Here is a 24,183-nt window from a genome sequence, read left to right as displayed (position 1 = left end):
TAAATGTGTACTGTTCCCGAAAGGACGCCTGCATTGCACGCACTAGGGATTTCATCGTCTGTGTGGTGGATGTGACCTTCGATTGAGTCCGTTGTGCAGTGATACGTAATTTCTGTGTTGAAAACCTTTGGTATTCTAAGGTTCTTCACCCGACATGTCCTCTTAATAAATAATTTAAATTAATAAATAGGATGGTTCACTACCTCATTATCGGGTTTGATCTTCTAATATTAACTAGGCGGGCATAGGCATTGAGCGGGAGAAGGTATAGCTAACGCACAAGGGGGATTATTGGTAGCGAGAGCGAATAACAAAAGGTAAAGGCTAAACACGCTGTATATTAGTCAACAGTGAAAACAAAACTACGAAAGACTCACATGCACCCTCCGCCCATCAAGATACGTGTTCAGATTTTAAACGTGTATGTCAGCGCAGGATGCCCGGCTTTAAACCCCGGGCGGGAGACGGACCAATCCTTGCACAGCGCGGGCTTTTCAAACCCTCCACCACTGTAGTTCTGCTTCCCGCAGCCAGTCAGGTAATTGTTTCTAAGCCAAACATTTACTCTTTGTCCCCACACTAGATCTCTCCTACCGTCCCCCTCTGTATGTAGGCAGAACAAAGAATGACCTGAGCAGCACTTAAAGCGTACCAGGGGAGGGGGGGGGGAAGTATTCCAAAGAGGAGTAAGAGGAACTATTAGAAACAGTATCCACAAAAACAAGGTGTCTGGTGGCACCTTAAAGATTAACAGATTTATTTGGGCATAAGCTTTCGTGGGTAAAAACCCCACTTCTTCCTATGCATCTGAAGACGTGAGGTTTTTACCCACGAAAGCTTATGCCCAAATAAATCTGTTAGTCTTTAAGGTGCCACCACACACCTTGTTTTTGTAGATACAGACTAACACGGCTACCCCCCCCCCCCCGATACTTAGTATCCACAAAATATTTCCTCTTAGCTTCCCCCAACGTTTCTTTCAACGTTTCGTCACAAAGGGAGAAAGATTTGTTACTGCTGTTACGGTGAATGCACGAATGTTTCAGCTCCTTTTGGAAAAGGTGGGTGGCTCTTAAAAGAGCCGTTGGGTTTGTTTGCACGAGTTAGACTCTATTTTCCTTTTCTAGCCGCTTTACTTCTTCTTGGGCGCTGCCTTCTTAGCCTTACCTGCTTTAGGTTTGGTTGGCTTGGGCTTGGCAGCCTTGGGCTTCACCGCCTTGGCCTTAGCCGGGCTCTTAGCTGCCTTTTTGGGCTTGGCGGGCTTGGCCTTTTTCGGGCTCTTGGCCGCTTTCTTAGCCGCGGAAGCCGCTGGTTTCTTGGCTTTTTTCGGGCTCTTTTTCACGGCCGCAGCCTTTTTGGGTTTCTTGGCGGCGCTGGCGGGCTTCTTAGCAACTGGTTTCTTAGGCTTTGCCGCTGGCTTTTTCTTAGGTACCTTTTCCTTGATCTCGCCAGGCTTCTTGTTGAGTTTGAAGGAACCAGAAGCACCAGTACCTTTGGTCTGTACCAAGGTGCCCTTGCTCACCAGACTCTTGAGTCCTAACTTGATGCGGCTGTTGTTCTTCTCCACATCGTACCCTCCGGCGGCCAGAGCCTTCTTAAGAGCGGCCAAGGAGAGCCCTTTGCGCTCCTTGGAAGCGGACACCGCCTTGGTGATCAGCTCGGTTACGCTGGGACCCGAAGCCTTGCGGGCTTTAGAGCCTCCTGCCGCCTTCTTCGGCTTTTTAGCGGAGGTTTTTGCCCCAGGAGCGGACACAGCAGGAGTGGCAACAGGCGCAGTTTCCGACATTCTAGCAGACGTTTCCTACGAATCAGAAGAAAACAATTGGGCTAGAGTAGGTCAGATGCCTGGTATTTATAGAGAACAGCTACTCTGTGATTGGTGCGTTAAAGAGCCCGCCCAGCTGCAAGCCAGAAAGTACTCTTCTTCCCGTTCAGTTTGTGTTTCTTGGAAGTCAAAAAAGTGTGTTTTTTGCAATATATCCGCCACCGAATCACCCCCACTTTATAGCCTGGTGAAGGGGAAAGAGGGTATTTTCATTCAGTAGAGTTTCCCGTTGGAGAAACAAAAGGTGAGTTTTAAAAGAGTCAATAAACCGCGAGTCCTGGACCTGGAGAGACCTCGGGAGAGAGAAACTTTTGTTTTTCCTTCTAAATAAAAACTGCACCGTGTACAATGAAATTTCCAAAGTAATGAAACGTTATTCTTTAAAGGGTCTTCTCCCAATCAAGGCTCAAAGCCAGAAATTTGAATCAATGTTTTCATAGTAAATTGATTTCAAAGAGAAGGAAGTAACACAAACTCGTCCCTGAGCGTTGAATATGGATTAGAAATTAGCTTCTTTGACCAAAATCTTTTACCCTCCTTAAAACATGAAATGTTAAATTAGCAAACCACGGAACAATGCGAGGAGCAGAGTGAAGTCCCGTGAGGGACTGTTTGTGCCCCCAAAGTGGATGACTTGTTAAAGCAGAGCAGTTCGTAGTGTGCTGCCCTGTGTACAATACAGAGCTGCTAGTTCTATCTTATTCCTGTGTTACAGGAACATTCATTATCCTAATAGACAAGGTCATAGTAACTTCAGGTGGAAGAATTATTGGCGAGGTTTTATTAGACTACGAAGAAAATATTAACATTCATTAACGCAACACTGCGTTTCTGAACTGATCCAGTAACCAACTTTTGAAATCCTAATCCATTGTCTAAAGGGCATGGCTATTGCTAAAGTCTTTTCATTCTTGTACATTACAAACTTGGGCAAATTGTCACTGACATTTATCTTTGCTCTAGGTCATAGGGGTTCTCAAACTGGGGGTCGGGACCCTTCAGGGGGTCACGAGGTTATTACATGGGGGGTCGTGAGCTGTCAGCCTCCACCCCAAACCCTGCTTTGCCCCAGCATTTATAATGGTGTTAAATATATTAAAAAGTGTTTTTAATGTATAAGAGGGGGTCGCACTCAGAGGCTGTGTGAAAGGGGTCACCAGTACAAAAGTGTAAGAACCACTGCTTTAGGACTAGAACATTGCATATTACACATTATTGTTCAGTTAGTGATGGATTTATATTAATGAGGAACAATTTAAAATAGAAATAACAATCACACAAATCTCTCTTACAAGATAGAAAGGCTTGATGCAAATTTTGAGAACAAAATTATACAATAACGCTAACACACACAGGGAAAGAAACAGAAGAAAACATTCCCTTATTAAATCAAATGCAGAGCTCTCCCATAATTGGCAAGGGCACATCCCTTTAATAAATCACAGGTTTTACCTTGTGTTGTTACAAGTGATTCTTAATGGTACTATATTAGGTTAGATTTTAAATCAAGAATAGCCATTTAGAAAGGTATTTTTCCTGTTACTTTTTCCTTCCATTTGTGACATTTTTGAACCGACAGACCAGTTTCATATGCAACATCTAATCATAAATGGGGACGAAATCTCTTTTGTTATATCAAATTAACCAATCAGTAACTGGCAATATCCTCAATCTCCCACAAACCTTAATGTATCCAAACTACAGAGAGAATGGGGTTAGCCAGTATGTGTTATATATATTCGAAATTAAACGTGTTAAAAACTGTTCTAGGTACCTGAGGAATTTGAGACCCCCTTTTAAAGGAATTAGGGTTTCACTATTATTTTGGGTTCAAATGGACCAATCAATATTTGGGAGACAGTTCTTTAAATATGAGCATAAAAAAAACCAAGGCAGATGAGATAACTTGGGTAAAATTGTTATTTGTCACAGCAACATTTAAAAAAATTATATAGTCAAACAGGATGGATTCAACATAGAATTCATCATAATCACTTGTTTCTATTGAATTAGTATTTATTTTTCTCGTTGGTTTACTATGATTTTATATATATATATATATATATATATATATAAAAACACAGAGAGAGAGAGAGAGACAGAGAGAGAGTTTATAATCTGTTTTGCCCCATCGATATTTATGGAACCTGGAAAAACAAAGGCTTGACGCCTGGTTTCCCCTCCCCCAAAGGGGCTTCCATTACTCATGAAAAGTAATGGGGGGGAGAGGCGAGACTCACTAATAAATGCTTAAGTTTTTTGACGACCCATACTAAATGGGGAGTTTTCTATTTAACAAACAGGGCTGCTCCTTCTGTTTGATGACATGCAACTCTTTTCATGAGACAGTAGGTGGCTCTGAAAAGAGCCTTTGGTTAGTGCTGAAGTTGAAGTGTTCACCTTTCTTCTTGGTCAGTTTCATTTGCTTTTGGCTTTATGACTTTCGGTTTTCTTGGGCAACAGCACAGCCTGGATATTGGGCAAAACACCCCCCTGAGCGATCGTGACTTTCCCAAGCAGTTTGTTGAGCTCCTCGTCGTTACGGATGGCGAGCTGCAGGTGACGGGGGATGATCCTGGTTTTCTTGTTATCCCGAGCAGCGTTACCAGCCAGCTCCAGAATCTCAGCGGTCAGATACTCCAGCACCGCGGCCATATAGACCGGGGCTCCGGCCCCCACCCGCTCAGCGTAATTGCCTTTGCGGAGCAGACGGTGCACACGGCCCACCGGGAACTGCAGCCCAGCCCGCGAAGAACGAGACTTTGCCTTAGCCCGCACCTTACCGCCCTGCTTTCCCCGGCCTGACATTGTAATTCACTCTCTAGCAATAACTACCACGCGCACAATGTTATAAAGCTTCCCAGGCCGCGTAACAGCGCCCTGATTTCTGTCCTTTTATCCTGTCCGTATGACTGCTAATGTAATTTGTGATTGGCTAAAAAATGAACATGGTCTGTTCAACCAATGGTGATGCGGATCTGAATCTGACCAATGGCTAGGCAGTAGTGCCTCTAGTTTCACCTTTCCTCCCTCCACGCCCCCTTCCCTTCCTGCATTTCCCAGAGGCTGTCTTGCTCGATCCACATTTCCCTCAGTAGTGACAATTGATTAACCTGTCTTTGTAAACGTGAGGATTTTCTTTTACAGCGTGTACTTTGAAGATGTATCTCCCAGAATATTTTAATGCTTTTCTGGCTGCAGAAGTAATAACTGGTCCTTCCACATCGGTGTGGTGGGATATTTAGTTAATTATAAAATTGATTCAAGCATGATTAAAAAAACAGAGTAGAATGTTTTTTCTCCCCTGCATGAATCTTGCCACAAATGAGATACTTGTATTTAGTTTGTTGCTTGCCCCCACGTGAATAAAAAGGGGATAATTAATGTCTTTTTAACATCTTACCAAAAGATCCAAGTATAATTTCACACTTAGCATGTATTTTATTTTATTTTATTGGCTGAAAATATCTCTATCTAGAACGTATACAGTCAAAATACCATTGCTGTGAGGAAAGCTCAGTAGCCATTCTTTGGTAGCAAAAATGTACAGCTATTTAGAAGAAGTGTAAACAATTTGTCGTCAATAGCAATAATGCATATCTTTTTAGGAATGTTTTTTTAAATAAATAACCAAATAAGAATATGTTACTCCAGAAACAAATCATCCAGGTTAAGTTTTACACTGGTCAAGGCTAGACAACATTATCCCTTTGTATGTTCTGGAACCTAATACGGTCTACAGGGCCGGCTCTAGCGTTTTTGCCGCCCCAAGCAGGAAGGGGAAGAAAAAAAAAGCCACGATTGCGATCGGCGGCAATTCGGTGGCAGCTCTACCGCCACTTCGTTCTTCAGCAGCTAGTCCTTTGCTCCAAGAGGGAGTGAGGGACCTGCCGCTGAATTGCTGCAGAAGAGTTGGACGTGCCGCCCCTTGCCGTTGGCCGCCCCGAGCACCTGCTTGCTGCATTGGTGCCTGGAGCCGGCCCTGATGGTCTATCAGTCTGAGGAACAGTTTGTGATACCATTAGACAAAATGAAAAATATCTAACTATACAAGTCCAATTGACTTCAGTAGGACTTGTCCAGGTGTAAGGCTATCAAAATCTGACCCTAAGAGAGAACCATTAAACAGGTTCAGCACCTCAAGTTGGAGCAAACAGAGACCCTAACCTCAGCCCAGTTGTAATGATCTGCCCATGATAAAGATGTCATCACTGTTACCCCCTGTATTCAGTATTTCCAGTCCCACCATGAATATTAGCCATCAACCAAATCTGAGTCAGAAACCACCTGGGAGAGGATCTTCATTGTTATGGAAGCTACCATATGTGGTTTAAGAGCAACATATAAGAGTTATCAGCAGCACAGATAGTGAAATTACTGAGCACAGTAATGGTCTTTGAGAAAGAGACTGTCATTTCTGATATGTTTACCACAATGGGGACATGGCCTGACTGAGGTGTTTAGATGCTACCACAAAATGCATTTTAAATAATGATTAATAATTTGCAACTTCCTCAGGCCTGTAAACAACTCAATTAGATTTGATTGAAATCCTGAGGGTCAAAAGGGGATAGTATGTAATTCTTAAATTAAATTTGTCCTGGAACTCTCAAAGTACTCTCAAACACCTCAATGAATCCACCTTCAGGGTGAAACACCCCTAATCCCAAGGTCTAATTCAAATAGTAAAGCCATTCCCCTTCCCTGGCCCTTCAGCAAATTAATTTGAAGTGTCTATGCTGTTGGACAGAGCTATGCCAAATCACTATTTGTTTCAGCCAGCCAGATCTCAGTAACACAAACAAGGGTGAGCATCCCATCCTATATTTGAGGTGGAAACTGATGGTTTTATTAGTAACTTTCATGAATTAAACAGTACATTGACGTCACTGCCCATTTCCCTAGATGCCCAAGAAAAGCATTGTTAGATGTCCAGCCACATTAAGATGACCAAATAGTGGCAGTGGCCAGGAAGTTTGGTTTGAGGTGATTTTGGCTGGTTGGTTGGCTGTTCTATTTTGTTTTCCTATCTGAATCTAGTCCATGGGTTGTTACTAGAGCTGGTTGGAAATTTTCTGATCAAACATTTTTCTATCAGAAAATGCCAATTTATTAAAATTCAACCTTTGTGGGTGAGTGTGTCAATGTTGTCAAAATTCTGATGGAAAAAAAGGCAGGTTTCTGATTAACACTGCCATGGAAACCTGCCTGATTTCCTGTCTGGCTCCTTGGAGCTCACCTGATGAGAAGCAGAGAGCCCAGAAGCGCAAGTTCCCAGGGCATCAAGGCCCTGGTTCCTCAGCAGCCTATCTGGTAGACCACAGAAAAGTCCAGATGCTCTGGAAGCCATCGTGGAGGGTAGGCAGCTGAGCAGCCATTCCATGAAAAAATCCAAAATTTGTTGAGGTTTCACTACAGAAATATCTCCCCCCCCAAAAAAAATTTTTTTTCTTTTCATGGAACAGAAAATCCTATTCTCATACAGCTCTAGTTGTGACCTTTTACATGCAGACCTCCCTTCCATAACCCATGCTTTGGGCACCTTTTAGATGGACTTTTCCAATGCACTCTCCATAGGGCTACACCTTAAATCCATTTGTGAACTGAAACTTGTGCAGATTGTGGTAACTCAATTGTTAAGCAGGTTAATTCACAATGCGCACATGACACCAGTGTTCCAGTTTTGCACTGGTGGCCTATACACCTTGACGTGAAGTTTCTGTTTGTTGTAATGAAGCCTTAAAAGGACAGGCACCTCCCTTTATGAGGGATCACTTCTCTCTGATGTCATGTTGCCGCAACTGAGAACAGAGGAGGCATTCAAGCTGGAGATCTGTTGGTCTATAAGATAAGGAGTTTGGGGGGACATTCTCCATAAGTGCTCCTCAGCTTTGTAATGCATTCCTTCCCCCCTTAGAGAGCTCCAAAATGTTGACTATTTAGGAAGATAGCAAATCCTGTTTAAAAAAAAAAGTGACTTGGGATACACTAAAGGAGATATGGGGGAGGAGGAAATGTGATGAGTGGGAGATTTTTACTTGTAATATATTAAATAACTAGTAAATAGCATAGCTGGTAGAGAAAGGAGACATGCTACTGAGGAACCTCCTTCACTGCTCCCATACCAAGGAGCGCCTGCACCTCCTGGATAAGGAGTTGCTCGTGAGAGGGGTCCCTGAAGAGGGAAGGCAGGAGCAGAACTGGAAAGAATATCCCACTGCCACCATACGGAGGACCCAGCAGTCCGAAGTTATTTGGGACCAAGCATGGTAGAAGTGGGACAAACGATTCAAAAAGGACGGGGAAGGATGCGGAAGTGAGGCTGGTGCACCGTCCTCGGGCACCCCTTCAAAGGGCCTGTTTGGAACCCGACGATGGTTTAGTTGAGCCCTGGTTCAGACAGGGGGTTAGAAGGGCCAGGCCATTCCTACCCCTTCTCCTATAAAAATCCTGCCTCAGCCAAGGAGGATAGGATTGCTACTGAGACCTGAAATGTTTGCGTGGGGTTGCCGGGCTGTGCATACCCAAGAATTTCATGGTAGCCCTGGAGTCCTTTAGGCTATGGAGCCTAGAGTCAGTCTTCTCTGCGAACAGACCTGCCCCATCAAAAGGTAGGCCTGCATTGTCTGTTGAACCTCAGGCAGGAGCCATGAGGCTGTAGCCATGAGCTATGCCTCATGGCGATACTGGAGGACAAGGTGGGCACCACTGACTCTGCAGCATCCAGTGAGGCCTGTAAAAGGGCCCGTGCCACTGCCTTGTCCTCCTCCACTATAGCTCCAGTTGGCACCAGCTCTTTAAATTTGAGCATCGAGTTCCAGGAGTTGAAGCTGTATCTACTCAGAGTTGCCTGCTGGTTGGCAATCCTGAGTTGCACCCCCCGTAGAGTACACTTTGACCCCAAATAAGTCCAGGCCCTTGGTATCCTTGGACTTAGGTGCTGGGGCTTGTTGCCCCTTCCTTTTCTTCTCGTTCACTGCAGCCACCACCACCAAGTAAGGCTGTGGCTGTGTGAAGAGATATTCGTACCGCTCAGATGGGATGAAATACTCCTCTCCAAGCCCTTCACAGTGGGAGGGATGGAGGCCGGGGTCTACCAAATGGTCTTAGCATTGGCCAGTATGGTCTTAATGAGGGGTAGAACCACCCTCGATGGGCTTTCCAGGGCCAGGATGTCGACCACTCCACCACCTCCTCGGCCTGCAGGCCCATGTTTTGCGCCACCCTGCGAAGGAGATCCTGGAGGTGTGGCTGTCTATGGGGGGCAGTCCCGAGACAGAGCTGCTGGCAACCGCCACATCCGGGGAGGAAGATAATGAGGCCAATGGGGGAATAGGGTCCTCCTGACCCTCTTGCTCTCTAGGGAGCTCCCATCCTGTCTCGCTGCCTGGGCCAGGCAAACCTGGATCAGGCTCAGGAACTGGGGTTGGTTCTGTGGGGAGTGAGAAACAGTACCTCCTTGGCACCCCTAGGGGTGGGGCAACTGGCTAAAGCCTCCTGCACATGCAGTTCAGAGGTTGCCAACCGGGAACCTTTAGGGTCCATGGGGTCCAAAATGGCCACTGCGCCAGCCACGGCCCGGCTCCCACCTCAGGCCTTCCCCGGCCCAACCAGTGCCAGCCCCGTTCCGAGTATCTAGACCTTGTTTCCAAGTCCGAAGACAGAGACCAAGACTACGAGGGCCAGGGTGGTGCCAAGCGGAGCCGGCCTGGTGAGCGGTGCCATGAGGGTGGGGAGCAGTGCCACACTCTGGCTCTGCAGGGGGTTCCTGATCAGTGCCGGGATGACCAGTGTCGGGAGCAGGACCTGCTACACAATGGGGATCGCCATGAGGATCAGAGTCACGAGTGGGAGCACTGGCGCAACCTGGAGCGGTGCTGCAAGTTTGACGGGTGCCGCGATTGTGACCGGCGCCAGGACTCCGAGTGGTGCTGGGACACCATCAGCCGAGGGACGGAGCATCACCAGTTTGCCTCGAGACGGTGCCACGTGATGCGGTAACGGAGGCTTGGTGCAAAGGGTGGGCGACCTCGGTGCTGTCAGGGCAATGAAGTCCCTCATGACCTCAAAGGTGTCCGGAGTGGATGGCAATTCCACCTCCTTGATGACCTGGGCCATGGAGTCCAACGGCACCGGACTCGACAGTCCCCCCTGTGAGGCCAAAGTCGACAGTGCCGTCTCCAAACACTTGGTGCTCCTCTCTGGGATGCACCCCAGTGGCCGGTGGTGTGATGGGTTTGGTCACAGAGACCCCCTTGGGACTGCCACCTGATGTGCTGAAACTACCTCTGAGCCTGTTTTCTCTGGTGACTTGGGACTCCAGAACCCTGTCTTGTTGGAGCAGGCTACCATGTCTGTCTCAATACAGACCCAGGGTCCGAACCACACCCCCAAAGCTGCAGACTTAACTGAAAACAGCTCAGCAAGTACTCGTGTTTCTAGCATCCAGACACCTAGCTCCCAGTGGGCTCCAAACCCCAAATAAATTCATTTTACTCTGTATAAAGCTTATACAGGGTAAACTCAAATTGTCCACCCTCTACATCACTGATAGAAAGATATGCACAGCTGTTTGCTTCCCCAGGTATTAATCACTTACTCTGGGTTAATTAATAAACAAAAGTCATGTTATTAAGTATCAAAAGTAGGATTTAAGTGGCTTAAAGTAGTAACAGATAGAAAAAAGTAAGTTACCAAGCAAAATAAAACAAAGCACGCAAGTCTAAACCTAATACATTAAGAAACTGAATACACCTAAATCTCACCCTTAGAGATGTTCCAATAAACTTCTTTCACAGACTAGACTCCTTTCTCGTCTGGGCCTAATCCTTTCCCCTTGCTAGTTCCAGCTCAGGTGGTAATTAGGGGATTTCTCATGACTAGCCGCCCCCTTTGTTCCATTTCACCCCCTTTTATAGCTTTGGCACAAGGCAGGAATCTTTTCATCTCTCTAGCTCCCCACCCCTCCTTCTAAATGGAAAAGCACCAGGGTTAAGATGGATTCCAGTTCAGGTGACATGATCACATGTCACTGTAAGACCTCCTTCTTCATTACCTACTAGCTGGAAGATGCATATAGGAAGGCTTGCAGGTAAACAAACCCATTCACCCTTCATTGATTCAGAAGCACTCTTAATAGCTTCCACTTAACATGTTTACATCAGTAATACAAGTTTATAACTTATTCTCCTAACTCCAGATGTAGAAATAATACATCCAAACAAATAGGATGAACACACTGAGTAGATCATAAGCTTTGTAATACCTTACAAGAGACCTTGTGCATAAAGCATATTCCAGTTACATCATATTTACACTCAAGCATATTCCCATAAAACATATGGCATGCAACATCACAGGTGGGTCTCTGGGACAGAGATCCGCTCCTCCCTTGCTTCTGGTGCTGCTTCTGTGCCAAGGACTAGGAGCAGTGCTGGGTCAATCCCGCTGGCTTTGGCGCTGGGGAGCGGCGGTATTGCGGGCCTCTGCCACAGTCCTTCCACGGTGCTGCTTCCACCACTGCCACCGGGGCACTGCGCACCAATGAGGTCAGTGCCAGGTCTTGCCGCGCCGCTGGAGGTTGTGGTCTGAATGCAGCCTCCATAAAGGAGCTGCTTGAGGTGAAAATCTTGCTCCTTTTTTGTTCCGCGGCAAAACCCTTTACAAATCCTGCACTTGTCTGCTTGGTGAGCCTCCCCCAGACACTTTAAACAAGTGTCACGGGTGTCACCCATTGGCATGGGCTTGTTGCGGGATTTGCAGGGCTTAAACCCCTGCGACTTGGGCATGTAAATTCCCCCAAGGAAATGCAGTCGGGGTAAACCCCACAGTCCAAAACTAAGAACTAACTAAGAACCTATCCACAGTTGTGCATATTGTCATATAGAGGGGATGGCTCCTGCTTCTGTACGAAAGGAGCCTGGGGTAGAAATGGAAGGGAGGCAGCAGCAGCATCGTTGTTGAGGCTGGAGTGTTCTGCAGCTACATCCTTTCCATTATTGCCACCCAAGAGCTCCAGTGTGGGGGTGGGAGATGAAGGAATGGAAGTTGAAGACATGAGGTCACAGAAGCCATGAGAGGGAAAGCAAAGTTGGAGAGGGTCTTTGTTTTTCCCATTTTTGTTCAGACCAGGACAGAAATAGGGGTATACATCCAGAGAGGAATTCAGGGTAAAAGTGTAGATGTGAGACATTTCTGAAACATCATAGAAATTTAACCTCTGAGCCTTACCATCCAAGAGAACCCCAACTACTTTAGGCTGTTTGCCAAGTCTTAGTTTAACTGGAGGATCCACTAAGGCTATATAATCAGTACTGTTAAAAAATCGTAGCCCCCAGTACCCATTCTCTGGCTTCAAATCTTGCCAGCCTTTCCTATTAGCCTTCCCGTTTGTTACCCCAAGATCCCAATCTGTCTTATTTCCCACATACACTTCCCAGTAATATTCTCTATCAGCTCTGAGGGTTTCAGATCCTAGTACGCAGGCCCATCCATCAAATCTCTCCGGAGTATCTGTCACCTCTTGCTTCTGGTCAGTGTGGTTTACACGTAGGCAATCCGATGAAATATGAAGGTTGGGATGGGCTGTTTTAGGATCCAATCTGATTTGCACTGTACAGTTAAATGGAGACACATGGGGAGAAAAACAAAAAAAACAAAAAAAACACAAGCATGAGTGATCTTTCACTTCCTACATCACCCAATTCATAGAAGCATCCCCTACATTCACTACCTGTCTTCCTGATTCCCTGAGGTCCCTCTACAGCCTTAAATAATTTTCAGAGTAGAAACATATTATAGTAAACATTGTTTCCTCTTACTCATCAGAGCTGTGCCCTGAGTGTATCCAAAATTATATCTGCATACTTTACTGACTAAAACTCTGCTTCTTGCTCCTGTGAGTAAAGCTCTGCACACATACAAAATTTGTATCTGCATCCGTGATCCGCAAACGTGGTTGGTGGATATAAAGCGGATACCTGCAGATTTGCAGAGTTTTACCTGCGAGTGCCACACAGATAAGAGAGTTAGCTGGATTCCATTCCTTCTTGTAGTTTATAACAGAAGTCTTCATTAAATCTCAGTTACACCTGGCCAAACGCACTGAATGGGGGTTGCACAGGTGTCAGTGATGGCTTAAATTTGGAGACACTCAGGTTGCAGGAAAGACCCTAGCTGGACTTTCAGAGCCCAGATTGTGTTTTATAACTGGTGGCTAGAAAAGGTATCTTTTTATTTGTAAATTAAGCAAATTTCCTCTGGAAATCCTTGACAGACAATAACTATGGAATCCCACTGGACTGTTTTTACAAAGACAATTTTCAGGGGGGGGAAGTCACACTTTGATTGGCAGAGACTCCCTTTAGGTCACTCTGAGAGGTACTGTCCAATTTCACACACATTTAGAAATAAACTCTGCTCTCAGTGACACCAATGTAAATTAGAGTAACTCCAATGATTTCGCATAACTACTAACTTTCATGTGGATTTATCCCTCTGCAATGAGGTCTACTCAGGTCCCAAAGAAACCCAATAATAAGAAAAAGGAATTTGACGCAGTGGTGACAGAGACTGGGACTGTGAGCTACAGCTTTCAGGAAGGCTCACAAGTTCCTCTCCTTTTTATAGTTCCCTCCCACCCATTCTTTGAATAATCATTCCTCTCCAGCAAGAGGGCAAGACACTGGATTTAGCTTGTCCACCTCCATTACGGAGGTAAGTTCTTCAAGTACACTGAGCAGAGGACAGACCTTCAGAATGGGATGCTGGACTAAAAAGGAGGTAATTTCACTGAGATCTGAAGTAACTTTTTTTGGTTACTCACCAGCTGAGTTTCGGGCCTTCAATAGCTCTGAAATGTGAAACAAGGGAAGTTAGGAAAGAATACCAAAGTTAACGGAGTTTGCACTATAAACCCGATTGGGACACTCCTCTTACAAGCCACAGAAAAAGAACTCAGTCTCAAAACTGGTAAGTTAGGTATGTCACTGAGATAGAATTCTTCTGCCAGATGTGTAATGAACTGGACAAGGAGTTCATTGGTTGACACCTAAAAAAAAAAAAAAGGGGGGGGGGGGGGCAACTCCAAAAGTTCATACTTACACTTAGACTCCACCTATATACACACTGAAATACCTAAATAAATTACCTGACTTTCTAAAGTATCAGAGGGGTAGCCGTGTTAGTCTGGATCTGTAAAAAAGCAACAGAGAGTCCTGTGGCACCTTTAAGACTAACAGAAGTATTGGAGCATAAGCTTTCGTGGGTAAATACCCACTTTGTCAGACATGCATCTGACAAAGTGGGTATTCACCCACGAAAGCTTATGCTCCAATGCTTCTGTTAGTCTTAAAGGTGCCACAGGACTCTCTGTGACTTTCTAAAGTGATGTATACCCAGCAGCTTCAGTGAAATCAGTGGGAGCTGCTGGGTGGTCAGTACTTTTGAAAAATTGGGCCTCTTATTTTGCTATTTAAATATGAGCTTAGAAACTTAACTTTAAATACTCACTTAAAAAAAAATGTCCATAGGTGTTTAGAGTTTAATATAGACATAGAGATATCTATATCTGTGTATTATCTAGCAAGAAAACAGAACAAGGCAGGAAGATAGAACATAGTTTACTGAATTCAGTTAGTTGAGATCTAGTGCACAGGACCAAAGATTACTTTAATTTGATATTTTAAATAAGTTCTCCAGAATGGAACGTTCACATCTGTCAAGCTGATAGGAAGTTCTGGAGACCAAACCAGGGAGCAGTAGGAAGCAACCAGAGGAGTTCTTCACTCCCCATGTCTCTTCCATGGAACTCAGGGAGCAGGTTGGAAGAAATGCCTTTTTCAGCATGCTGCCATTCCCCCTGCCCTCAAAGTCCTCCCTTTATCCAGCATGCACTTTGCCCACTATTACCGAGCACTTCGACATATGCCAGAAGGAGGCCCCCCATTTTTGAGCAACTCCAATGGAGGAGTATTTAGGAGCACGAAGAACAGAGAAGTCAAGACAGCATGGGGAGAAGTACATATCCTCCCCTTGCACACGCACCCCCCTGAGTGGACTTTCTAAGGTCTGACAGAGGTCACTAAAAACTAGAGCATAAAAGAAATGTGCTGTTTCTAGATCACAGTGAGATACATAAAGTTAGATTTTTCAAAAAGTAGAACAGCAGTCATCACTCAAATCAAAGTCTCAGATTCCCCAAACTGCCTTCTCAGATTAACCTCAAACTTCCAAAAATATAAATAAAAACACCTTCATGCTATGAGATATCACATGCCAAATTTCAAGATGAAAGTAAGTTTGGGTTTTGTTTGTTTTAAGGAAGTTATAGACAAAGGTGAAAAATAGGCTTATAATGACAACTGTCTTAGAACCTTAACTATGGAGTCACTAAAGCAGCTCCAAAATAGAACATCAGAAAGACAGGATCATAGAAATCCAGTCACAGCCAGCAATACCCAAGACACCTGTGTGTTCCATGTGTGGTTGGGGCGTGTGCCAGCAGGGCATGTGTAAAACATTAGTGAACTTGAACATGTTACAAGTTATAACTGTTATCCCACACTGAAAAGGAGAATCACCAACTGTCTCACTCAACAACCCAAGAGGGGGGTGATGCACCCATCAGTGAAGAGACAGACAATTATCCTTCTGAACGAATCCTCAGGCTCCTGAGAGAGAAACAGCAGGGACTGGGAGAGACAGACAGTAATGAAAAGAGAGAGGAAGATGCAGAGAGAGATCAAAGGAGTTCATTCTAGAAAAACAAATTACATACCTTTTGCAATTTGAAGCTTTCCTGAGGGAAGAAAAGAGAAGAGATGAATATGCAAAGAAGAGACCATCAACTGGTATTATACCTACATCAATGTGTCCATCCTGAGCCAACCTAAGCAATACCCTCATCCTGAGTTGACGCTACATTCCCATGATCAAAGGGTCTTCTTCCCACAGAGATCTACTTCAGCAAAATATGATAAAATGTTGGTAAAAATAAGAGCCCGGGAAAGCTAAATGTAACAGAGGAAATTCTCAGGGCCAAGAGGCAAAACCAATCAGTCACAGGAGCTGAAAATAGTAACATTTGTATCTTATTGATGTTTCTGTCCCATCACACATTCCCTACCTATTTCTTGCTTTTAATCTCTATCTCAGGATGCATTTGTCTATGGAGAATATTCTACACTGGGAAAGGACCAGGAACATACCTTTGGATTCGCTCTCTGTTTTGAATATGAAGCCTGTAACCACACCCAATATAACGAGCGATAGACATAATATTACTGTGGTGACTACATATGGGTGTTTATCATATGGGAATAAATCACCTGAAATGAAAGAAGTGGGTTGTTAGTTCAGGAAGAAAATAACTTTAAAATTGGAAGGAGTCTCAGGGTGTCTCACTGATATTCTTCATGCCATGTGTCCACATCTAAGACACTCCATTCCAGAGGTGGGCAAACTACGGCCCGCGAGCCACATCCGGCTCACGGGACCGTCCTGCCCGGCCCTTGAGCTCCCTGCCAGGGAGGCTAGCCCCCAGCTCCTCCCCCGCCGCCTCCCCTCACCCGCAGCCACACCGCCGCGCAGGCAGAGCTCTGGGCGAGGGGTTGCACGCTCCTGCCGAGCAGAGCTGCAGTGTGTTTGGCTCCGGCCGGGAGGCGAGGCTGCCAGACATGCTTATCTGAGCGTCATGGTAAGGGGGTCAGGGAGTTGGATAAGGGGCAGGGATCCCAGGGGGCAGTCAGGGGACAGGGAGCAGGGGGCGGTTGGATGGGGCAGAGGTTCTGGGGGACAGTCAGGGGACGGGGGTGTGTGGATAGGGGTCAGGGGATGGGGGAACAGTGGGGGTTGGATAGGCGTGCAGTCCCGGGGGGCCTGTCAAGGAGCAAGGGTGTGGATAGGGGTCAGGGCAGTCAGGGGAGAGGTAGCAGAGGGGGCTGGATGGGGTGGGGTCCCGGGGGCGGTTAGGGGACAAGGAGCAGGGTGGGGGTTGGATGGGTCAGGGGATCTGAGCGGGACAGTCAGGGGGCGGGAAGTGGGAGGCGTCGGATAGGGGGCGAGGGCCAGGTTGTTTGGGGAGGCACAGCCTTTCCTACCTGGCCCTCCATACAGTTTTGCAACCCCAATGTGGCCCTCGGGCCAAAAAGTTTGCCCACCCCTGCTCCATTTGATCCATAAGCGGCTCTAAAGCCCCCATCCTCCATGAATCCTACTGGGATCCTCCAAACTACAAGCATCTCATCTAGATTCCCTCATCCACCATAAGCCCCAGCTACAACATACGATACTATGTATTTTTAAATGCTATATAGAAAATAAAGAGAGGATGTTCAGAGAGACTAGAAATTCCAAGAAGGCACACTGTAAAGCTCCTGCTTTCTGTGGTTCTGTCCTGCCCTAACCATTTATGTCCAACCATTTATGTCCAGCAAACCATTACCCAGTCTTCTACTGCCCAGACAAACTCTTTGGAACAGGATAGCCTTACCGGAAAGTTGCAGCGCCGACTGTCTTGTCTGGTCCCAGAAGTTGCTTTGGAGCTGACACACCAGGACCTGGTTCTTGTTATCTTTCACATCCACGTGACTCTGAATATTGTGTAGACCTTGAACATCTTTTACAGATGACATAGTTGAGTTCTGTCTTTGACCATGCCTGTCGGTCCAAAGTATTGCTGGTTCCGGATACCACCCTTCTGAACTGCAAGTGAGTGTCACTGCCTGGTCCTGGGAACGGTGCACAGAGATTGTGGGGCCTGTGCCAACAGCTGTGTCAAAGCAAACCAAGTAATATTAGCTTACTCGACATGGAAACACCACTACTTTGTTCCCATTGGGATGGAAAGGATTCACCATGTTGGTATCATTAACATATGCATTAATGCTCTATGATAATGTGTAGCCAGCACAGGAACATCATGGCCCTCTGTAGCCACAGCCAGTCACCAAGGCCTCTCAGTAACTGCTGCCAGCTGCCATGGCATCTGGGTGACTAGAGGTGGATAATAACTGTTTAGGTATCTGGCAGAGATTTGAAATGAAACAAAAGAATGCCAGAGGAAAATGTGTGTGTGTTTGCCGGGGATACATGTAAGTGAAGAACATGTCACCTGCTAAAACAGAAAAGCAATTCACTGACAACAAGAGCCTACTTTACCTCCAACCTTTAACTCCACAAGGCCTTCCAAATAATTCAATTTGTTGCCAACGAAGCAGACATAGCTGCCTCCATCTGCCACCTGAACCTTCTTTAACAGTAGAGAGACATTGCCATTGGGAAGCTCCTCCTTGTACAGCTCTGTCCTTCCCCGGTAGTGTGGTTTCTGCTTCTGCGGGGCATCCTGCCCATTCACATAATGATGGGTTAGGCCAGGAATCTCACTGCTATGCCATCTCACTTCCATCTGTTTGGCATTGGTCCTAGGTGAAAGTTGGCATGGAAGGATGACATCTGTGCCAACTGTGGCAATCACTGGAGAATCTGATCCTTTCAGGGTAAGGCTTTCTGAAAGGGATATCATGAAAGGTATTAATAACACCATCACCTTATTGTCTATTCAGTTCCAACATCGCCAAACCCCACCTCCACCACATTCTGGATTATAACCATCTGCATTCCCATCACTGTAGTTCTCCTCGCTATTACTACCAACCATCTTCATCACCAAAAAACAAAACTCCAACAGAGTGACAAAGGAGACTATGACCACCATTACACAGGGGGAAATCATGCAGAGGAGCATCCTGGGCAACCTAAGCATCCAACAGGTAGAGTGGGAGCTACTCCTTTTAAATCTGATAGCACTGGGAAAGAACATGGCATAATAACCTGAAAATACTAGAATTGCTTACCACCAGCCCTACCCAGCATCACTCAGCAGCACTGTCAACAGCCCATACATCACCACTCACAACTCTCACCATCTTTGTTACCACTACCATGGTCCAGGCAGATTTCCTGCTCACTAACATGTCTCTCCCACCCAGCCACACTAACCAGTATGCCCCAATCCTAAAATGGGGAGCCAAGAGCACTGGACAATCCCCCAGCAAGTGCACATAGCACTTCTCAGGATCGAGCCCTGTATTTGCAAACATTTCCTAGAGACTCCATTCAGCACCTGTCTTGATTTAAGAGACTCACAATGACAGGTGAACAAGGAAATGTCCTCTCTGTCCCATTTAGGAGATAGAGGATCACCCAATAATTTTACTCCATGTGTCAAATTCACTCCCACCTCCTCACCCCAATTTGGAACTAATGTCCTAGGAGTAAAAGGCTCCATAGCCCAAATCCAACAATTTGATAAGCCATGTGATTCCTGAGCCAGGTGTGTTTATGACCTATGTCCAGGTGCGAGGTGAATGGGTGATTGGTAAAGAATTAAGGTTCTTGATAAAGATGGAGAAATATTGAGAAAATTCATTCACTACTGATTTTCAGGAATAAAAGCACAGAGTTTGGGCCATTTGTATTCATGGGGTAAAATTCAGTCAATCACGAGTATTCAAACAAGTGCCAGGCATTTGCGAAAATGTTTATGAAGCCTGAAAGCATCATGAATTTTAACATAAGTGAGCACTCATCGGAAAATTCACAGTAGAGGTGTGTTACTGGTTATTTACCGGTCATTTATTATTCTCCCGTGTAAAGAGTTCATTCGCAACATCAGTAGGCAATAACAATAGCACGTGAGTTAAGCGACCAATCACACAACAAATTGTCAAAGTTTGTTTGCATGTATGTTATTTGCTTCAACCTTACTACAGAACAGGATTGATGCATGGATCTGATCAGAAAGGGATCTACATTAGGGACAAACAGTTTGATCAGCTTTAGTTCTTGATAGCTTACACCACCACTTGGGCCTAACATAGTACACCTCTAGCCCAATATAACGCTGTCCTCGGGAGCCAAAAAAAAAAATCTTACTCCGTTATAGGTGAAACCGCGTTATATTGAACTTGCTTTGATCCGCCGGAGCACGCAGCCCCGCCCCCCCCGGAGCGCTGCTTTACCGCGTTATATCCAAATTCGTGTTATATCGGGTCACGTTATATCGGGGTAGAGGTGTATATTGTTTTATGTTTTTGTGGGTTTTGTTTGCTTGTTTGTTTCACCTAAATAAATATATGCAAGGAAAATTATCCTTTCCACTCCCATTCTGGTAGAAATACATTTTAAAAAAATCACCTCCCACCCCCCGGATCTCTTGTTTACAACCTCTCTTTCTCCTACAGCTCCTTTCTTCTTTGCTCTCCATAGCCCTAAGAAACCTTCCTTCTATTTCACCAACCAAGAAATAATGGAGATATCCTATCTCCTAGAACTGGAAGGGACCTTGAAAGGTCATTGAGTCCAGCCCCCTGCCTTCACTAGCATGACCAAGTACTGATTTTTGCCCCAGATCCCTAAGTGGCCCCCTCAAAGATTGAACTCACAACCCTGGGTTTAGCAGGCCAATGCTCAAACCACTGAGCTATCCCTACTTCATCTCCTTTTTCCCCCTTTGTCTCTAAATTGCCTGAGCAAGTGGCCTTGATTTCCTATCCTCCAGCTCTCTTTAATCGCTTCAATCCCACCCCAACAAATTTCACTATTAGCCTCCTCCTTAACCCAAAGGGCTTGTGCTCTATAATTATTCACTTCCATTCTTCTACTGCCCTTCATAATGTGGATCAAATTATTTTCCTCTTTTCCTTTCTTCCCTGGACTTCTGCTCTTATGCAGTGCTGCCATTCAAACTGTACAGCAGTGCAAGAGCCGTCTCATGAACAACCCCTATTTCTATGTGAATTCACTCCTCTTGTTCCCTCCCACATGCCTTGGTGGCGCTGTTGTGATGCTGTCCACATGGTTCCTGGGTAGAAGTGGCCCCTTCTCCCACCACGTGGCTAAGGTAAAGATCAGAGAGAAGGGTGTGACTTGGGATCCAGGTCAAGATCCTGCTTACCTGAGGAGACCAGGATTCCTACATGGCAGAAGAAGGCAAAGGCCCAGAGCCCACTCCTGGCAGACAGTTCCATAACCCCTAAAACACAAAATAGAAGAGTTCACACCAATGTCCAGAAAATTCTGGGGGACGGGTCTGGAGAGCATTCACAAATCAAACCACACTTTCTGCCAGGTGAAAATAATATGAGGTTCAAACTAAATTTTTCAGGCTATAGTGGGAGAATTAGAAGTTTATAGTCTAGTCCAGGGATGGGCAAACTTTTTGGCCAGAGGGCCACATTGGGGTTGCAAAACTGTATGGAGGACCGGGTAGGGAAAGCTGTGCCTCCCCAAACAGCCTGGCCCTCACCCCCTATTTGCCCCCTCCCACTTCCCCCCCCCCCCCAACTGCCCACCTCAGAACCCCTGACCCATCCAACCGCCCCATCCCAGGACCCCCCGCCCCTTATCCACCACCCAGGACCTACCCGTTATCCACACCCCCACTCCCAGTCCCCTGACAGCCCCCCCAGCCCCTATACACACCCTCACCCCCAACAGGCCCTGCGGGACCCCACCCCATCCAACCCCCCTGCTCCCAGTCCTGTGACTGCCCCCCTGACCTCTATCCACACCCCTTGACAGGCTGTGGTGTTCTGTCCCATCTAGTGGCACCAAGACCACTTAGAGAGAGATGAATGAGTTTGCTCTACAGCCTTAGCTAAGAGCCACTGTCTGTTAGCAAAGGCTGTAGAGCAAACTCATTCATCTCTCTCCATGTAACTAGATGGGACAGAACACAGCCAGGAGCTGTGCGCGTTATATCAGCACCCCCACTATACAAATTGTCCCAGCACCCCTGGCTCCTGGCCCATGATGGGATTGTAACAAGTAATAGTCACCTACAAAGGCCAGGTGCTGCAGCATAGACAGGTGCTGCCTGCAGTGACGCTGAAGTGCCTTGCCACAGGCACACAGCAGAAGGCCCAGCGGGATGGGAGGGAGCAGGGCACGAGCGGCGCTTACAGGCCTGAGCTCACCGCTGCCATGGCCAGGAAGGAGCCACCCGCCCGATGACTCCCGGTCCCCCTCTCTTCAGCTCACCCCGCAGCGCGCTCCCCATTCCCTCCCACCCTCCGCGCTGCGCTCCCGGGGCTGCAACCCCACCCTTCTCCGAGCGGACCCAGCCCTGCCCCGCCCCCCTCCTTGCTGCGGTGGTGTCCGCTGCAGGGAGCCGCCCCGCGAAGTCCCCTCGCACCTGCAGTTCCTCTTCCAAGCCCAGCCAAGTCTGCGTGGGCCGCGGCTGTAGCGCCCCGCTTCTCCCCTCGCTCCGGGGGCCGAGGCGCCCCACGCCATGGAGGAGGGAAGCAGGAGTGAAAGCAAATCAGGACACTAGGCGGGGCCTCGGGCGGAAGGGGTGGGGTGGGGTGGGGCTGGGGGGGGATCAGCAGCCCCCATCCAGCCCTTCCGAGCCGCCCAGGGCTGCCGTGTTGATATAAAGGGCCTGGGGCTCCGGACGCTGCTGCTGCGCTAGCCCTTTTAAACCACAGGTGTAGTGTATTAAACTGCTCCGCGTAGGAATGTGCTACCGGTAGCAGTTACCGATACGTAATGGATTGTAAGAAACTGCTATTGTAGTAAACTGCTATCCGATGTAGCAAAGGCCTACAGCCAGGTAGCAGTTTCTTGCACTATAATATATGTGGAATTGCTACATGTAGAAATGTGCTATATGTAGCAGTTATTTATACGTATAGATTGTAAGAAACAGCTTTTGTAAAAAGATGCTACTTCCCTCATAGGTCATGTTTTCTAGACCTTACTTTTTTTTTCTTTTCTCTGGACTCTCTCCAATTTGTCCACATCTTTCCTGAAATGTGATGGCCATAACTGGACACAATACTCCAGTTGAGGCCTAATCAGCGCAGAGTAGAGCGGATATCCCAGAGTGATGTTCTGTTTTTTTGCATAGATCTGTTTTCAGAGTACTCGTATTCAGCTTGTGGTCCAGATCCCTTTCTGCAGTACTCCTTCCTAGGCAGTCATTTCCCATTTTGTATGCGTGCAGCTTGTTATCATTCACAAACTTTATAATTGTACTCTGTATGCCATTATCTCAATCATTGATTAAGATTTGGAATAGAAACTTATCCAGAACTGATCCCTGGAGAACCCCACTCGTTATGCCCTTTCAGCCTGGTGAATCACTGATAACTACTGTCGGAACTGTTTTCCAACTAGTTTTGCACCCATCTTATTTTAGCTCCATCTAGGTTGTATTTCCATAGTTTGTTTATGAGAAGGTCATGGGAGACAGTATCAAAAGCCTTACTAAAGGCAAGATAGACCAGTCCTACAGATAGCATTTTCACACATCCATATGTGTAAGAAACTGCAATCTGTATGGATATGCTACCTGTAACTGCCATATATGTGATGAAGCTAATTCCTACAGATAGCAGTTTCTGACAGACACGTGTTAGAAACTGCAATCTGTAGGGATGTGCTACCTGTAACACTGCAATCAGATGAAGCTAATTCCTACAGATAGCAGTTTCTCACACTGTAGGTATGTGAGACTGCTATCTGCTTGAATTAGCTACATCAGATGGCCTTTTTTAGCAAAGTAGGACTTGTCGCTGCTGCAGGTAGCACAGTCCTACAGATAGCAGTTTCTGACACATACATGTAAGAAACTGCAATCTGTAGGGATGTGCTACCTGTAACACTGCTATATATGTGATGAAGCGAATTCCTACAGATAGCAGCATTCTCTCACACTATAGGCATGTGAGACTGCTATCTGTAGCAATTTGCAACCTGTAGCAGATAAGGTGCCACCAGACTCCTTGTTGTTTTTGTGGATACAGACTAACACGGCTACCTCCTGATACTTGACATAGTAACCGTAGTGACTCTATGCTGACATAACTTGAGTTAACCCACACTTGAAGTGTAGATATGGCCTTAGGTATATTAAATGTTTGGGAGTATGAGGGTAGACTAAGATTCATTCAGGTGTTTAGGCTCAAGGCATTGGAACTGGCCTTACTGCACCTTACAGGCTCAGGAACAAAGAGGCACATAAAAAAAAGATATCATTTATTTATTAAAATTTCTTGACTCAAGGGTGTATAACTCATGATTTTAGAATTCTTGTGGTTGTAAAGGTATCTTGGGGTTGTAGATGTGTGTTCATTATACACCACTACCTTGATATAACGCGACCCGATATAACACGAATTCAGATACAACAAGGTAAAGCAGTGCTCCGGGGGGGTGGGGCTGCGCACACCGGTGGATCAAAGCAAGTTCAATATAACGTGGTTTCACCTATTACACGGTAAGATTTTTTGGCTCCCGAGGACAGCGTTATATTGAGGTAGAGGTGTATTTTGAAAGGCAAAACTATGAAAGGGTTG

The 24,183-nt window shown here is 46.2% G+C and overlaps 3 protein-coding genes across 3 annotated transcripts; all 3 read right to left on the bottom strand.

Moving 5' to 3' along the window:
- Positions 1-969: 969 nt before the first annotated feature.
- LOC135895249 (histone H1) lies at positions 970-1,822 on the bottom strand. The gene has a single exon (XM_065423323.1). It carries the CDS (start codon positions 1,784-1,786, stop codon positions 1,133-1,135), a length of 654 nt encoding a protein of 217 aa, XP_065279395.1. The 5' UTR covers positions 1,787-1,822; the 3' UTR covers positions 970-1,132.
- Positions 1,823-4,243: 2,421 nt separating this feature from the next.
- LOC135895687 (histone H2A.J) lies at positions 4,244-4,650 on the bottom strand. The gene has a single exon (XM_065423833.1). It carries the CDS (start codon positions 4,631-4,633, stop codon positions 4,244-4,246), a length of 390 nt encoding a protein of 129 aa, XP_065279905.1. The 5' UTR covers positions 4,634-4,650.
- Positions 4,651-10,950: 6,300 nt separating this feature from the next.
- On the bottom strand, positions 10,951-22,127 carry LOC135891149 (butyrophilin subfamily 1 member A1-like). The gene is made up of 8 exons (XM_065418645.1): positions 22,020-22,127; positions 20,781-20,858; positions 17,984-18,331; positions 17,316-17,594; positions 16,033-16,152; positions 15,603-15,623; positions 13,650-13,676; positions 10,951-12,436 (listed from the first exon to the last, which is right to left on the bottom strand). Exons 2-8 carry the CDS (start codon positions 20,851-20,853, stop codon positions 11,682-11,684), a joined length of 1,623 nt encoding a protein of 540 aa, XP_065274717.1. The 5' UTR covers positions 20,854-20,858; positions 22,020-22,127; the 3' UTR covers positions 10,951-11,681.
- Positions 22,128-24,183: the final 2,056 nt, after the last annotated feature.

The sequence above is a fragment of the Emys orbicularis genome, chromosome 1, assembly GCF_028017835.1.
Source record: "Emys orbicularis isolate rEmyOrb1 chromosome 1, rEmyOrb1.hap1, whole genome shotgun sequence".
Taxonomy (NCBI): domain Eukaryota; kingdom Metazoa; phylum Chordata; order Testudines; family Emydidae; genus Emys; species Emys orbicularis.
This window is presented reverse-complemented; position numbering and strand designations above follow the sequence as displayed.

Excerpts from the sequence above, each read along its gene's own strand:
- LOC135895249 (XM_065423323.1), bottom strand. The coding sequence starts at position 1,786 with ATGTCGGAAACTGCGCCTGTTGCCACTCCTGCTGTGTCCGCTCCTGGG.
- LOC135895687 (XM_065423833.1), bottom strand. The coding sequence starts at position 4,633 with ATGTCAGGCCGGGGAAAGCAGGGCGGTAAGGTGCGGGCTAAGGCAAAG.
- LOC135891149 (XM_065418645.1), bottom strand. The coding sequence starts at position 20,853 with ATGGAACTGTCTGCCAGGAGTGGGCTCTGGGCCTTTGCCTTCTTCTGC. Across the intron at positions 13,677-15,602 it reads AAAGCTTCAAATTGCAAAAG|AGCTATTGAAGGCCCGAAAC; the intron begins GTATGTAATTTG and ends TTCACATTTCAG. Across the intron at positions 12,437-13,649 it reads GAAGGCCCGAAACTCAGCTG|TGCAAATCAGATTGGATCCT; the intron begins GTGAGTAACCAA and ends TTAACTGTACAG.